The 17624-nt window shown below is 45.9% G+C and overlaps 1 protein-coding gene across 4 annotated transcripts in view; it reads right to left on the bottom strand.

Moving 5' to 3' along the window:
• LOC116987597 (sodium channel protein type 4 subunit alpha-like) overlaps positions 1-17624 on the bottom strand; it is a 368780-nt gene that overhangs the window by 160917 nt on the left and 190239 nt on the right. For all 4 annotated transcript variants that reach the window (XM_033043769.1, XM_033043777.1, XM_033043758.1 and 1 more), the window contains 2 exons: positions 16502-16565; positions 582-723 (listed from right to left, as the gene is read on the bottom strand). In XM_033043769.1, the coding sequence (XP_032899660.1) occupies positions 582-723; positions 16502-16565 (206 nt within the window). The remainder of the gene's footprint in view (positions 1-581; positions 724-16501; positions 16566-17624) is intronic.

Below are 17624 nucleotides of genomic sequence, written 5' to 3'. Positions count from 1 at the left end.
AAACCTGCGTGTCTGGAGTGTGGGAGGAAACCGGAGCACCCGGAGACAACCCGCATGGTCACAGGACAAGTGTGCCAACTCCGTACAGACAGCACCCGTAGTCAAGGTGGGACCCGGGTCTCTAGCGATGTAAGACTGCGACTCTGTCAGCTGCGCCACTGGGGAGGGAAATGGACAGGTGACGTTTCGGGTCGGGATTATTCTGAAGAAGGGTCCCCGACAAAGGAGACACCTCCTGTCCATTTCCTTGGGCAGATGGCCGCCTGACCTGCTGAGTTCTTCTGGCACTTTGAACGCTAGACCCATCGTCTTGGATGAAGAAGATATGATCAGACTGAAGAATGGTCTCGACCCAAAACGTCACCCATGCCTCCTCTCCAGTTGCTGAGTTACTCCAACATTTTGTGTCTATCTTCGGTGTAAGCCAGCATCAGCAGTTCCTTCCTACTCAAAATATGATCAGATTGGGAGACAACACAGGCGAAGGCATGACTAAAAGTAAACCACCCAACCGAGCTCAGTGTGCGGAGATGCTGTGTTGCCGTGGAATTGCTGCTGGATTTATGCACTCTGGCACTGACCTGCTGGTAGAGGTTTTCCCAGAAATCCTGAGTCATTAGCCGGAACAAGGAGAGGAAGGCCCAGCCAAACGAATCAAAACTGGTGTAGTCATAGTCAGGGTTCTTCCCTGCCTTCAGACACATGAAGCCAGGGGGGCACTTCCTGGAAGAGGCCAAGGAGAAATGCACACTCAGTAAGGTCACTTTAAAAGCCTAACCTGTCGCGGTCATGCAGCACGGCAATAGCCCTTGGCCCCACCAGGCCTGCGAAGATCACACCTGATGCAAGGTTTTGACCCAGAATGTCGTCCATCCTTTTGCTGGCACAGATGTCACCAGATCTGCTGAGGTTTTTTTTTGCTTTGTTTGGAAACAGGCCCTGCGGCCCATCAAGCCCATGTTGATTAACGATCACTGGTACATGGATCACCAACCTGGAGTTCCTCCAGGAATTTACATTTCATTTTGGTTCGGTTGACCTTAACTTAGGTTGGTCTATTTTGGCTTAGTCCATTTTAGCCTTAGTCTAGTCCAGTCTACCTTGGTCTAGTCTACCTTAGTCTAGCCTACTCTAGTCTAAGTCGTGTCTATTTTAGTCATCTATTTTAACCTTGTCTAGCCTCGTCGAGTCTTGTTTAGCTTAGTCTAGTCCACCTCAGTTGTCTATCTTAGTCTGTCTAGCCTATAAGTCTAGTTTAGTTTAGATTAGTCTAGTCTAACAGCCTAGTCTAATCTAGTTTAGTCTAATCTAGTTTAGTTTAATCTAGTCTATAGTAGTCCAGTCTATCTTAGTCCAGTCTATCTTAGTCCAGTCTATCTTAGTCCAGTCTATCTTAGTCCAGTTTATCATAGTCTCGTCTGGTTTAGTGTACCTTAGTCAAACTTACTCATGTAGTTTAGTCTAGAGTTACAGCACAGAAACAGGCCCTTCAGTCCACCGAGTCCACACCATTCACACTAATTCCATGTTAACTCACTTTCTCATCCACTCTCAACAAATATAGGCCAATTAACTTCCAAAAAGTATATATTTTGTTACCGATTGTACCTGCAAATTACAGATTAGTTACGATGGCCAACAAATCTGTGGGAGTGGGAGGAAACCGGAGCACCCGGAGCACCCGGAGGAAACCAATGCGGTGACAGGGTGAAGGTGCAAACTCCACCCAGACAACACCCGAGGTCAGGATTGAACCTGGGTCCCCAGAGCTGTGAGGTACCGGCTCTATCAACTGCGCCCTGTGTTGCCCCTCAGCTCAAGGGCAATTAAGGATGGTACAATAAATGGTGGGCTTGAATGATTTATTTTTAAAGAAGGTTCAACCACTTAGGACTGACAAACACGTTCTTAGTGTTAGTCAGTCCACTAACTTAGTGTTAGTGGAGTTTTAGGGCCATCTAAATCAGACGCCATGCTGTTGTAACTCTCTATCTTAGCTGCTTCTCTGGTAGAGTATGAGGAGATTTTCAGTTTGGTAATGTTACCGATTAGCCACAAAAGATCCTGAGGCTTTGTTCCAAAGAAGAGCACGGTGGCGCAGCTGGTTGAGCCACTGCCTCACAGCGCCAGAGACCCGGGTTCGATCCTGACCTCTGGTGCTGTCTGTGTGGAGTTTGTACATTCTCCCTGTGACCACTGTTGGTTTCCTGTGGGTGTTCCGGTTTCCTCCCAAATCCCAAAGACGTGCGGGTTTGTAGGTTAATTCACCCCTAGTGTGTAGGGAGTGGATGCAAAAGTGGGATAACACAGAACCAGTGTGAATGGGTGACCATTGGTCGCCGTGGACTCGATGGGCCGAAGAGCCTGTTTCTATCAATCACGATCTGGGAGATTTCTCAAACTGGAAAGGGTGCAGAGAAGATTTACGAGGATGTTGCCAGGACTCAAAGACCTGAGCAATAGGGAGAGGTTGAGCAGGCTGGGGCTCTATTCCTTGGAGCACAGGAGGATGAGAGGTGATCTTATAGAGGTGTACAAGATCATGAGAGGAATAGATCAGGTATGCGCTCAGAGTCTCTTGCCCAGAGTAGGGGAATCGAGAACCAGAAGACATAGACTTGAGATGAAGGGGAGGAAATTTAATAGGAACCTGAGGAGTAACTTTTTCACACAAAGGGTGGTGAGTATGGAATGAGCTGCTGGATGAGGTAGGTGCTACCACAACGTTTAGACAGGTACATGGATAGCCATGGTCTCCAGTTCCACAGGTACACAGTGTGCAGAGAAGACGGAAGCAAATCTCCCCAAGGCAGATTCACATCAGCAGGTCTGCTGAAATCCTGTTGGTGGAATCAGGAGATTTACATTTCCCAAATAGTCCTGGTGTATTGAAGCCTCTGTTAGGTTTACTGCTGAGGTCAAAGATATACGGAGCGACCTTTCATCCCAGCTTGACCTACCATTGCTCTGCTCACTTCCTCCACCCAAATAGTTCACATGCCACCAGGACACCAGGGGACGGCACAGTGCGCAGCAGGTAGAGCTGCAGCCTCACAGAGTCGGAGACCCGGGTTCGATCCTGACCCCGGGTGGAGTTTGCACGTTCTCCTTGTGACCGTATGGGTTTCCTCCGGGTGCTCCGGTTACCTCCCACATCCCAAAGAGGTGCGGGTTTGTAGGTTAATTGGCCTCTGTGAATTGCCCCATGTATGTAAGGTGATTGGTAGAATCTACTGGGAGTTGTTGAAAATGTGGGGAGAATTAAAAAATGGGATTAATATGGGTTTAGTGTAACTGGGTTTAGTGTAGTTAAGAGATATAGCAAGCAAACAGGCACTTTGGCCCACCAAGTCCACGCCCACCCTCAATCACCCATTCACACTAATTCTATCTATCCTACTTTCTCACCCAAACCCGGCACACCAAGGGCAATTGACAGAGGCCAATTAACCTACAAACCCGCATGTCTTGGGATGTGGAGGGAAACCGGAACACCAGGAGGAAACCCACGCGGTCACACACGGAGAACATACAAACTCCACACACAAGCAGCACCCGAGGTCAGGATCGTACCCAGGTCTCTGGCGCCACGAGGCAATGGCTCTACCAGGTGCGCCACTGTGCCGACCACACCCCAAAGAAATGCAGCTCGTGGGTTAATTGATCACAGTAGGTTGCCACTGCTGCGTAGGTGAGTGGGGAGTTGGTGGGTATGGAGAAGTGAGAATAGTCTCTAAGAAATGTGGGGAATAAAGAGGGTTGGCAGTGCTCCAAGAGCCGGCATAGACTCGATAGGCCGAGTGCGTGGATCAGACGCGGCCTGCAACGGCACTGGGCAGCGATGGACATCAACAGCACCATCTGGCCAGGCCGGCCCCTGCAACTCCAACCCAGTGCCTACACAAGAGCAACAGCCCTTTAAGGCCATGTCAAGACTATATTTTTAAGAAGATGGACACAAAGACCTGGAGTAACTCAGCAGGTCAGGCAGCATTCCTGGAGAAAATCAATAGGTGGCGTTTCGGGTCAAAACCCTTCTTCAGACCCAAAATGTCACCTCTTGCTTTTCCCCAGAGATGTTGCCTGACCCGCTGAGTTGCTCCAGCAATATCTTCGGTGTAAACCAGCATCTGCGGATCCTGCCGACATATATTTTTAACACCTTTGAAACTTGAAGGATGCAAGATGGCACCGGAAATGTGGCGCCTTGTGCACTGCCTCAGATTAATATATTATTCTTACACGTTTGTATCAAAGTGCGATTGGGTTTGTGTGTGGTATGATTTTTACTGATGTGTGTGCAAAAAAGGCATTTCACTATTACCTAGGTACATGTGACAATAAAGTACCATCAAACCATTGATGGGCCAAACGTCCGTCACAGAGAGAAATGTGTGAGATTTGATTGCTTCGGATTCCAGTTGGTCTATCTTGGTTTAATCCTGGCCTCCTGCCCAGACTAATGCAAACTGGTCTACAAAAATCTGCTTTTCCATATTTCATTCTATTTTTATTTAAATCTGATTTTGTTAAAAGCGGATTATTTTTCCCATCTCGAGCTGCAGGGCCTTTTGCAGTATGACATTGGAGTGTGTTCCAGGCGTCACGGGATCACAGTTTATTGCATGGAAGCCGGCCATTCGGCCCATCGTACCCATGTTAAGTGGACAGGGGTTAATATGGCCGATCCCACTAGCCTGGGCTTGGACCCATGGTCCTCGGTCACTGCCCTCCAACCTTAAGCTCTCCCAGCTTAACCTCGCTGCTGCCAATGTTCTGGAGATCCCGTGGCACGGGTCCCAGCTGTGATAGGAGCTGACCCCTGGCAGAATTTAGTGTGGGAGTGGCACAATGGTGCAGCTGGTAGAGCCGCTGCCTCACAGCGCCAGACACCCGCGTTCGATCTCAACCTCGGGTGATGCCTGTGTGGAGCTTACACGTTCTCCCTGGGACCGCGTGGGCTTTCTCTGGGTGCTCTGGTTTTCTCCCACATCCCAAAGACCAGCATGTTGGCACATTAATTGGTCACTGTAACTTGCTGATAGAGTGTGGTCAAGGGTTATGGGGAGAAGGCAGGAGAATGTGGTTGAGAGGGATTGAATGGTGAAGTGGAATTGATGGGCCAAATGGCCTAATCCTGCTTCTATAACTTATGAACATGAGTTAATGGAAATACAGGGAGAATACAATGGGGTTAGTGTATGTTTAGTGTAAATGTGTGGTTGATGTTTGGCATGGACTTGATGGACCGAAGGGCTATTTAGTACTATATGACTGTAAGTTTAATTATCAGATGCTTCCTCAACAGTAGTTGTCTGGGTTTCAAAGAGGTAACACAAGGAAAGGCAGCAGGAGCAGGCCATTCGGTCCCTCGAGCCTGCTCTGTTATTTAATGATCTCATGGATAATTTGATCTTGGCGATTTGGTATTGGTGTATTATTTATTATGATGTGTACTGGGATACAGGGAAAATGTTGTATTACGTGCTATCCAGTGAAATCGTACTGCCATGCACAAGTACGACAGATACTGCAAAGAGAAAAATACCAGAGTGCAGAATATAGTGTTATAATGTTAGTGTTACAGTTACAGAGAAAATGCAGTTAAAGTGCAAGGTCCACAATGAGGTAGAGTGGAAGATCAGGACTACACCCGAGCTTATAGGAAGGCTGCTCAGTAGTTTGATAACAGCGGAGAAGAAGCAGTTTAGTTAAGTTTAGTTTAGATACAGCGCGGAAATAGGCACTTTGGCCCACCGAATCCACGCCGACCAGCAATTCCCACACACTAACACTATCCTACACACACTCGGGACAATTTACAATTTTACCAAGCCAATTGGCCTACAAACCTGTACATCTTTGGAGTGTGGGAGGAAACCGGAGATCCCTGAGAAAAGCCACGGGGGTCTTGGCGAGAACATACAAACTCCTTACAGACAGCACCTGTAATCAGGATCGAACCCGGTTCTCTGGAGCTGTGAGGCGGCAACTCTACTGCTGCGCCACCATGCTGTGTTCCTGAAGCTCTTGTACCTTCCGTCCAACGGGATCCGGGAGAAGAGGGAATGACCAGGGGTTTAAGTGGTCCTTGATTATGTTGGCTGCTTTCCCGAGGCAGCATGAAGTGTAGATGGAGTCAATGGAGGGAATCCCAGTTTGTACATTGGAATTCCCAGCAATTCCCCATAACCCTGGATTCCACTAGAACTTGTCACCTTTGGATATATCTACTGTCTCAGTGTCCACAGCGATTTAGCGTCCAGAATTTAAATCACGTTGATGGGAGAAGACGTCAATGTTCAAAACATTGTTTCTGCTGGGTGAGACTAGTCCATTGATAATGACTTTAAGGATAGATGGCACAATGGTGCTTTGATAGAGTGGCTGCCTTACAGCGGCAGAGATCCGGGTTCGATCCTGACTGCGGGAGCTGTCTGTACGGAGTTTGCATGTTCTTTACTGTGACAGCGTGGGTTTTCTCCGGATGCTCCGGTTTCCTCCCACATTCCAAAGACGTACAGGTTCATAGGTTAATTGGCTTCTGTAAAATCGTAAATTGTCACCAGTGTGTAGGATAGTGTTAATGTACAGGGTGATCGCTGGTTGGCAGGGACTTGGTGTGCCGAAGGGTCTGTTTCCACGCTGTATCTCTAAAATAAAGTCTAAAGACCTGGACTCAGATAATTCAAGGAGAAAGTGAGCAAGTGTACATTTTCACACAGCAGAAGTTTGGAACTCTCTCTACCAAAAGCTACGGGAAGTCGTTGTAAGGAGAGCTAAGGTGGCCAAGATCAGCAGACATTTGCAAAGAAAAAGGACCCAAACGGAGCAAATAGATCTGGAATGTACAAGACATAATTAGCATGTTTGCAGGTAACATGAAAGTGGGTGGCATTGTACATACCAAAGATGCTTATCAGAAATTGCAGCAGGATCTTGATCCATTAGGGCAGATGGGCTGAGGAGTCGTTAATGGAGTTTAATACAGATAAGTGTTACGTAAAACATTTGGGGAAGTCAAACCATGGCAGGACCTACATAGTGATAGGTAGGGAGTGTTGTAGAGCAGAGGAATCTAGGAGTGCAGGTACGCAGTTTCTTGAAAGGGACGTCACAGGTAGATAGGGTGGTCAAGAAGGCTTTCGGCACATTGATCAGTCAGAGTATTGAATACAGAAGTTGGGAGGTTATATTACAGTTATACAAAGCATTGGTGAGGCCACGCTTGGAGTATTCAGTTTTGATCAACCTGTTAAGGAACGATGTTGTTTAGCTGGAAGGGGTGCACAGAAGATTGACGAGGATGTTGCCAGGACTCAAGGGCCTGAGCTGTAGGGAGAGGTTGAGCAGGAGATCTTTGTTCCTTGGAGCGCAGGAGGCTGACAGGTGATCTTATAGAGGTGTATAAGATCATGAGGGGAATAGATAGGGTAAATTCACAGTCTTTAACCCAGGGTTGGGGAACCCAAAACCAGAGGACAGAGGTTTAGGGTGATGGGGAAAGGTTCAACAGTGGTGGATATATGGAATGAGCTGCCAGAGGAGTTGAAGCCAATACTATCACAATGTTTAAACAACATTTAGACGTGTAGTGGATCGGATAGATTTAGAAAGATAAGGGCCAAATGCATGCAGGTGTGACTAGTGTAGATGGGGCATGTTGGTCGGCATGGACAATTTAAGCTGAAGGGCCTGTTTCAAGCTGTATGACTCTATGACATACGATGTAGTTTCAACCACGGTCCACAAAGAGATGGGAGATTCTTAAATCTAGAGACACAAGGAACTGCAGATAGACAATAGACAATAGACAATAGGTGCAGGAGTAGGCCATTCGGCCCTTCGAGCCAACACCGCCATTCAATGTGATCATGGCTGATCATCCCCAATCAGTACCCCGTTCCTGCCTTCTCCCCATATACTCTGACTCCGCTATTTTTAAGATCCCTATCTAGCTCTCTCTTGAAAGCATCCAGAGAACCTGCCTCCACCGCCCTCTGAGGCAGAGAATTCCACAGACCCACCACTCTCTGTGAGAAAAAATGTTTCCTTGTCTCAGTTCTAAATGGCTTATTCCTTATTCTTAAACTGTGGCCCCAGGTTCTGGACTCCCCCAACATCGGGAACATGTTTCCTGCCTCTAGCGTGTCCAAACCCTTAACAATCTTATATGTTTCAATTAGATTCCCTCTCATCCTTCTAAACTCCAGAGTATACAAGCCCAGCTGCTCCATTCTCTCAGCATATGACAGTCCCGCCATCCTGGGAATTAACCTTGTAAACCTACGCTGCACTCCCTCAATAGCAAGAATGTCCTTCCTCAAATTAGGGGACCAAAACTATTCCTTTATAAAAAAAGACTGAGTTACTCCGGCACTTTAGACTTAAATCTAATCGCATGTAAAATCAGGGCAGAGCTCGAAATATGCTTTCCCACCTAACTCCTTAAAACAGATATCGGTGCAGAAACTACTTCTCCATTAAGGGCCTGTCCCACTTACGTGTCCTTGGCACACAAACTACGCAACCTCGTGGTCGCGTTGAGGCGCACGGGCATTGTATGGCCTCACGGGGCCGGTCCCACTGAGAAGCACGGGAGGGGTATGTAGTTGTGCGCGACATCGCACGGGGCTCCGAAATTTTTGTAGCAAACAAAATATTTGCGCATCAACTGACGGCCAAAGTGGGACAGGCCCAAGACCCTGGCGCGACGCAACGTCTCACCTCCAACAGCAGCAGAAGCAGGCAAACGATCGCCAAACTCGGCCTGGGGCTCACGGCCGTTGCGGATCCAGATCCGCCCCCACTTCTACTCCCAGAGTGGGGCCAAGAAAATTGAAGATAGACACAAAATGCAGGAGTAACTCAGCGGGACCGGCAGCATCTCTGGAGAGAAGGAATGGGTGACGTTTCGGGTCAAGACCCTTCTTTTCAGACTGAAGAAGGGTCTCCACACGAAACGTCACCCATTGCTTCTCTCCAGAGATGCTGCCGGTCCCGCTGAGTTACTCCAGCTTTGTGTCCATCTTCAAATGACGTCACGCGCCCCAGACGGCTGTGCGTACGCATGTAATCGCGCCCGACCTTCGCGGGACCGTCTCGACTCAACGCGACCACGAGGTCGCGTAAATTGCGTACCAAGGACACGTAAGTGGGACAGGCCCTTTAGGATACAGTGAATCAAAACACTTTGAACACAGAAAGTGCGAACTGAGGTGGATGTGATAAGAATCTGTTTTTTCCCCTTTCTGCATTACCGACAGATTACACAGCCCATAATCATTGCCAGGATGAAGGTGGCTTCTGTCGCCATGGCAACGGCAGTCGGGCGCCCGTTGTTTATTAAGATTACTTTGAGTGCATTCACTGCCCGCACAGGTAACAATGGTGAGGAGAAAACACTCCGGTCCCTAAAGAGAGAGGAAACCTCGACATTAACTACGGGAAGGCTCTCAGCTACAATCTAGGCCTTGCCGGGTTGCTGAGTGAAGTCAGACTTTAATCAATATTATTACATTAGACGTGCAAGGCTAATTAGCTCAGGTATCGATCGACGCTGGCTGTTACCAAATTGGCCCTGACTAACGCACCATTCGTTTGGTACTTCACAAAATCAGAGGGCCACATTTCGCAGTCTTTTGCCATAAACGATGTCCCAAACAGCTCCTCACTTATTGATGAATGTTTTATATTACAGCCTGCCACAGCGGTTATTGAATTAATCGTGTGAGCTGTCCAGAATTTCTGCACCAACGCATTTAGACAGGTACATGGTTAGAGTAGGTTTAGAGGGATATGGGCTAAACACAGACTGGTGGGACTAGTGTAGATGGGGAGTGTTTGTCAACGTTTGTTCCCCTAGTGTGTAGGGAGTGGATGTGAAAGTGGGATTACATAGAACCAGTGTGAGCGGATGATCGATGGCCAGTGTGGACCTGTTGGGCCAAAGGGCCTGTCTCCATGCTGGGGAAAACTCAGCATCTTGGAAAGAGAAAGTGATAATACTTTAGGTCAAAGGAGTGGAGTGGAGTGAAGTGGAGTTGAATTGAATGATACATCATGAAAACAGGCCCTTCGGCCCACCGGTTCTAACACTGGCCATCGATCATCCGTTCACACTAGTTCTATGTAATCCCACTTTCACATCCACTCCCTACACACGAGGGGAAATTTACAGAGGTCGATTAATCTCCAAACCTGCATGTCTTTGGGATGTAGGAGGAAAACAGAGCAGCCGGAGGAAATCCAACGGTCACAGGGAGAACGTGCAAACTCCACAATGACAGTACCCGAGGTCACAATGGAACACAGGTCTAGGTGCTGTGAGACAGAGGCTCTACAGGTTGTGCCACCCCATCCTCAAAGGTCTTCAACGTGAATTATTAATTCTTGCTCTTCTCCCCGCTGATGCTGCCTGACCTGCTGAGTGTTTCCAGCATTTGTTCTGAGGGCAATTTGGAAAGCTGTGAAGGGATGGATAAATTGAAGTGATATTTCATAAGGTATCCTTGCAGGTCCTTGTAATGATGGCAATGGATGGACAAGGACATTCAAACCTCGTAAGTGAATGAACAACTCGCATTCTCCATTATTCTTCACTCTTCAAGACTCCATTCTTATTCTTCATTCTCCATTCTTCTTTAATGAATAGATGGAGTGAAAGCACAGTCTTCTACCAAGAGCAGGGGAATAAAGAACCAGAGGACATGGGTTTAAAGAAAGAGGGGAAAGATTTAATACAGACCTCAGGGGCAACTTTTTCCACACAGTGGGTGCAGGTATATGGAACGTGCTTGACACAAAATGCTGGAGTAACTCAGCGGGTCAGGCAGCATCTCTGGAGAGAAGGAATGGGTGACATTTCAGGTCGAGACCCTTCTTCAGTTGGTTCGGTCTCGACCCAAAACGTCACCCATTCCTTCTCTTCACAGATGCTGCCTGTCCCGCTGGGTTACTTCAGCATTTAATGTCCATATTCGGTGTAAACCAGCATCTGCAGTTCATTCATTTAGTGTCTATATTTGGTGTAAACCAGAATATCCTACACATATGGAACGAGCTGCCAGAGGAGTTAGTTGAGGCAGGTGATATAACAGCATTTTAAAGACATTTGGACAGGCACATGGATAGGAACAGTATAAAGAGATATGGGTCAAATTCAGGCAGGTGGGACTAGTGTAGATGGGACATCGTTAATTTTTAGTTTAGTTTAGTTTAGAGATACAGTGTGGAAACAGGCCCTTTGGCCCACTCAGTCTGTGCCGACCAGTGATCCCCACACACAAACACTATCCTACACACACTAGGGATAATTTACAATTATACCAAACCAATTAGCCTACAAACCTGTGTGACTTTGGAGTGTGGGAGGAAACCGGAGTTCCCGGAGAAAACCCAAGCAGGTCACGGGGAGAACGTGCAGACTCCATACAGACAGCATCCCGTAGTCAGGATGGAACCCGGTTCTCTGGCGCTGTAAGGCAGCAACTCTACCGCTGTGACACTTTGCCACATCTTGTGGTCAGCATGGGCAAGTTGGGAGGAAGGTCCTGATTCTGTCCTGTATGACTCTGTGATTTTCAGACTGTGAGATCTTATACCCAATGTCTAGATTGAACCCTATTACAATGTCATCATACAATCATACAGCACAAATGCAGGCCCTCCATCCCATCAGGTCTGTGTTCACATTACTGCTCACATCTATGCTAATCCCATTTGCCTGCACAAGGACTGTATCCTTCTATTCCTGGCCTATTTAAATGTCTGGCCAAATGCCTCTTAAATGTAGTGATCGCATCTGATTCCAGCACCTCCTCGCGTAGCATGTTCCAGGTATCAACAACACTGTAAGAAATTTACCCTCAACTATCCTTTAAAACATCTTCCTTAACCCATGACCTCTTGGTTTTTGATATCCCTACCATGGGGGGGAATAAAATATTGTCACTATCTACCTTATCTATGCCTCTCATAATATTACATGAGGCAAAGATGTATAGTTTAGTTTAGTTTGGAGATTGAGCATAGAAACAGGCGCTTTAGCCCACTGAGTCTATGCTGGCCGAATGTCTTTGGCAAGTGGGAGCTTGCCCAAGGAAGCGGCTCTACCACCTGCACCATTGTACCGCCTGTCACGGGCATCCCATCTCCCTTCTGCTTCACTCGCTTAAAGTATGTCACATCTCTAACCTTTACTTCTCCTTACAATCAGCTGTCCACCTGAAACACCTCCATCTATGTCCACAGCTGCTGCCTGACATGCGGAGCATTTGGAGTTTTATTCTACCTTAAATTAAACATTTTGTTTACTTCAACAATGTTATTTTCTTCCAAAAGCACACCAAACTACTTCCTGGCTAGAAATGAAAATCCAAAAAAAACAAAGGTAATGTAGAATCCTCCACTTCCTCCAACACAAATCCTCCACTTTGATGACCTCGAAAAGATCATCCACACATTTATCTCCTCCCGCCTAGATTACTGCAACTCTCTTTACACTGGCATCAGCCAATCTTCCCTGTCCCACCTGCAACTGGTCCAAAACGCCGCTGCGAGACTCCTGACGGGCACCCAAAAAAGGGACCACATCGCCCCGATCCTGACCTCTCTCCACTGGCTCCCTGTGCGGTTCCGTATACATTTCAAGACCCTCCTCCATGTCTACAAAGTCCTCAATGGGCTTGCCCCCTCCTACATTGAATGTCTTCTCACCCACCACTCCACCTCCAGGTCCCTCAGATCGGCCGACTTGGGGCTGCTGAATATCCTGCAGTCTAGGCATAAGCTCAGGGGCGACCGTGCCTTTGCGGTTGCAGCTCCCAGACTGTGGAACAGCATCCCCCATCCCATCAAAACTGCCCCCTCCATCGACTCCTTTAAGTCAAGACTTAAATCTTATCTATACTCCCAAGCCTTTCCTGACGTCTACCGAGCGAGGGCTATATGTATATAGGCCTATTTCCTTCGCTCCATAGATGCTGCTGCACCCGCTGAGTTTTTCCAGCATTTTTGTGTATATATGTATGTAGTTTGTCTGTTTATACTATTCTTATAACAAATGTAAAGCACTTTGGCCAATGAGAGTTGTTTTTTAAATGTGCTATATAAATAAATGTGACTTGACTTGACTAGAATCATGGAGTTATATCGAGTCATAGAATTATATCAACATAGTTATAAAGTCCAGAATTTATAATCATAGAGTTATATAGAATCATAAAGTTGCTTCAAGTCATAGAATTATATAATCATAGTTACATAGACCTAGAATTATATTGTCATAGTTACATAAAATTAAGGCTATATAGTTATAGTTTTATAGTCAGTTATATAGAATCATTGAATTATATTGAGACACGGAATTATATAGTCATAGTTTCATAGTTATATAGTTATGGAGATATATAGAATCATAGTTATATAGTCATAGAGTTATATTGAGTCATAGAATTATGTAGTTATATCCGAATCAGTTATATTGTCATAGAATTATGTAAATATAGCAGAAGTTATATTGAGTCATTGAATTACATTATCAGAGTTATATCGTCATAGTTATACAGTCAGAGAATGATGTAGTTATAGAGAATCAGTGTTGAATCAGTTATAACGAGTCAGAATTATATACAGTAGTCATAGTTATATAGAATCATATTTATATAGAAGAGTTATATTGAGTCATAGTTATTGAGAATGAGAGAGTAATATAGGATCATAGTTATACAGAATAATATTATTATATAGTCATGGATTTATATTGAGTCATAGTTATACAGTCAGAGAATTATATAATTGTATAGAGTCATAGAGCTATATGGAGTCAGTTATATAGAGTCATGGTTGTATAGTCAGAGTTATAAAGTCATAGATTATGAAGTCATTGTTATATTGTTATATTGTCATAGTTATATAGTTAAAGAGTTATGCAATCAGTCGTGCAGTCATAAAGTAATATAGAGTGAGAGTTACATGGTCATAGAGTTATATAGTCATAGAGTTATACAGCACAGAAATGGGCCCTTTGGCCCAATGAATCCATGCCAACATTAAATTTACACTAATCCCATTTAATTCTCCGGCAGTTTAGTTTATTTGTAGATTCTTCTCCAACTGCAGACAAATGTCCCATTCACACATTCAACACATCATTATTCAATATCTTCAATGACATTTTGCAGGCCATCCCAACCAAATTGCGTGTAGATTTTTACTTGCCGCTTGTGTGTAAAGGGCAGGAGGGAGTGAGGTAGAGAGTGGAAGGGATGGGGGTGGTGGGCGGGGAGGGGGGGGCGGTGGTGGAGTAGGGGGTAAGGGAAATCTTTGCTAGAAAAGATGAATGTTGGGTGTGTGTTTGCAAATCTTTGAAGGGGTCAAGACCAATCAATCAAGGCAAATGAAGAGCTAATTAGGTAGGAATATCTGATAGAGTTTAGAGTTACAGCATGGAAACAGGCCATTCGGCCCACTGTGTCCACACTGACCATCGATCACCGAGTCACACTAGTACTATGTTATCCAACTTTCGCATCCACTCCCTCCCTCCATGCTCGGCGGAATTTTACAGTGGCCAATTAAGGTAGCACAGCGGCACAGCAGTAGAGTTGCTGCCTGACAGCGCCAGTGACCTAGGTTCGATCCTGACTATGGATGCTGCCTGTACAGAGGTTGTACGTTCTCCCTGTGACCGTGTGGGTTTTCTCCAGGTGCTCCGTTTTCCTCCCTCATTCCCTCAAAGACGTAGAGCTTTGTAGGTTAATTAGCTTTTGTAAATTGTCCTTAGTGTGCAGAATAGAACTAGTGTATGGGTGATCACTGGTCGGAGTGGACTCGTTAGGCCAAATGGCCTGTTTCCATGCTGTAACTCTAAAACTGACACCAAATTAACCTACAAACCCCCACGTCTTTGCGGAGGAAACCGGAACACCCAGAGGAAACCTACGTAGTCACAGTGAGAACATGTAAACTTCATACAAAGACAGCACCCGAGGTCAGCGCCGGTCTCCGGCGCTGTGAGGCAGCAGTTCACTTAAATTAAACACTCAAGCTATTTAATCAAGTTGAACTTTAACAAAGTTTTGGCTGGGCCTCAGTGTTAACCCCGAATAGTCCCGTTTTGGAAGGATTGCAAGGCCTCTGGAGTGGTGTAGATGCTGAAATAAAAGAGGCCATGCTGGAAATACTCAGTCTGTTACATCTCTAATCCTTGCTACAGTCATCCACCTGAAACACCTCCTCCTTCTATCTCCACAGCTGCTGCCTGACCTGCTGAGCATTTGGCGTCTTATCCCAACGTAAATTAAACATTTTGATTACTTCAAACGTGTTATTTTCTTCCAAAAACACACCAAAGTACTCATGGTTGGAATGAAAATCCAAAACAGAACAAAAGTAGAATCATACAGTTATATAGAATCATACAGTTATATTGGGTCAGAGAATTATATAGTTATGGTTATATAGAGTCAGATTTATATAGAATCAGTTATATAGAATCATAGTTAAATAGTCATAGAGTTATATAGTTATGATTTTAATATTGTCAAGAGAAATGTAACACAAGCTATGAAATCAAGCTGAACTTTAATAATTTGTGGTCGGACCTCAGTGTTAACCCTGAGTACTTTAGGAAGGATTGCAAGGCATCTGAAGAGGTTGTAGAGGCCCTTGTTGGTAATATTCAGCAGGTCAGGCAGTTTTTGTTGAGGCTAAAATTTAAGGTCAAATACTCTTCATCAGCTCTGGCAAAGAGATATAAACATAGCTATTCATGACAAAGACCTAAAATTGATATTTTGACCTGAAGTATTGACTCTGTTTATACTTTAGACTTTAGAGATATACAGCGCAGAAACAGCCCCCTTCAGCCCACTGAGCCTGCTCCGACCAGCGATCACCCCGTACACTACACACTAGGGACAATTTACAATATTATTGAAGCCAATTAACCTACAAATCATGGAGTGTGGGAAGAAACCGGAGCACCCGGTGAAAACGCACGTGCTCACAGGAAGAAAGTACAACCTCCGTACAGACATCACCCGTAGTCAGGATTGAACCCGAGGCTCTGGTGCTGTAAGGCAGCAACTCTACCTCTGCGCCACTGTGCCGCCCTGTTCCTCTTTCCACAGATGCTGCCTGACCTGCCGAGTGTTTCCAGCATGTTCTGTTTTGTGACTGACAGCAGATGACATTTCCGCTCAAAGTTCATAAGTGATAGGAGCAGAATATGCCATTCGGCCCCTCGAGTCAACTCCCCCATCCCATCATGGCTGATCTATCTTTCCCTCTCAACCTAATTCTCCTGCCTTCTCCCCATAACCCCTGGCACCCATACTATTCATGAATCTATCAAACTCCGTCTTAAAAAATATCCATTGACTTGACCTCCACAATGAATTACATGGATTCACCACTCTCTGAATATGGTTTAACCTGGACCCACCTCTGAACATCATCTTGTGAGTGAACAGACTAGTATAATGCAGATTCTACTTACCCAGCATCTGTATTGTTCCCACAAAGTAAGGCATCCTTGCGACCTTTCATCCGATAGTGGTTTGCTAAACATTAACAAAGTTAAAGGTAATATTAGCAAACAATTTTACAGAAGACTTACTGAAAGGAAAGAGTTAAAAGCATTTGCTTTTCAAATCCAATTCTTTGGGTCATTTGTAAAGCATATTTGGGCTGACAATAATAATTTTCTTTATAATTATACCGTAATTTAGTAAAAGGCCCAGGGGTGCTGTACTGCAGGATTATCAAACTAGATTTGATTCAGAACAATATATTGGAACGTGTGTGGAAAGGAACTACAGATGCTAGTTAATTCCGAAGAGAGACACAAAGTGCTGGAGTAACTCAGCGGGTCAGGCAGCATTTCTGGAGAAAAATGATGAGTGACATATTGGGTTGGGACCCTTCTTCAGACTAGAAGGCAGAAATATCACCCAAGGTACACAAAAATGCTAGAGAAATTCAGCGGGTGCAGCAGCATCTATGGAGCGAAGGAGATAGGCAACGTTTCGAGCCGAAACCCTTCTTCAGACTGATAGGGGGTGGGGGGGAGGCGAGGAGAAGAAAGGGAAAAGGAGGAGGAGGAGCCAGAATTGTGAGAATTCAATGTTCATGCCACCAGGATGCAGACTCCCAAAGCGGAATATGAGGTGCTGTTCCTCCAATTTCCGGTGTTGCTCACTCTGGCCGTGGAGGAGGCCTAGGACAGAGAGGTCGGATATGGAATGGGAGGGGGAGTTGAAGTGCTGAGCCAGCGGGAGGTCAGGTTGGTTAGTGCGGACCGAGCAGAGGTGTTCGGCGAAACGATCGCCAAGCCTACGCTTGGTCTCACCGATGTAGATCAGCTGACATCTAGAGCAGCGGATGCAATAGATGAGGTTGGAGGAGGCGCAGGTGAACCTCTGTCGCACCTGGAACGACTGCTTGGGTCCTTGAATGGAGTTGAGGGGGGAGGTAAAGCGACAGGTGTAGCATCTCTTGCGGTTGCAAGGGAAAGTGCCCGGGGAAGGGGTGGAGCGGGAGGGAAGGGAAGAATTAACAACACTTGTTCAAACTTGTTGGTCCAAGAGACACAAAATGCTGGAGTAATTCAACGTGTCAGG

This window comes from Amblyraja radiata, chromosome 2, assembly GCF_010909765.2.
Source record: "Amblyraja radiata isolate CabotCenter1 chromosome 2, sAmbRad1.1.pri, whole genome shotgun sequence".
Taxonomy (NCBI): Eukaryota; Metazoa; Chordata; class Chondrichthyes; order Rajiformes; family Rajidae; genus Amblyraja; species Amblyraja radiata.
The sequence above is the reverse complement of the archived record's forward strand: the minus strand, read 5'-3'. Positions and strand labels throughout refer to the sequence as shown.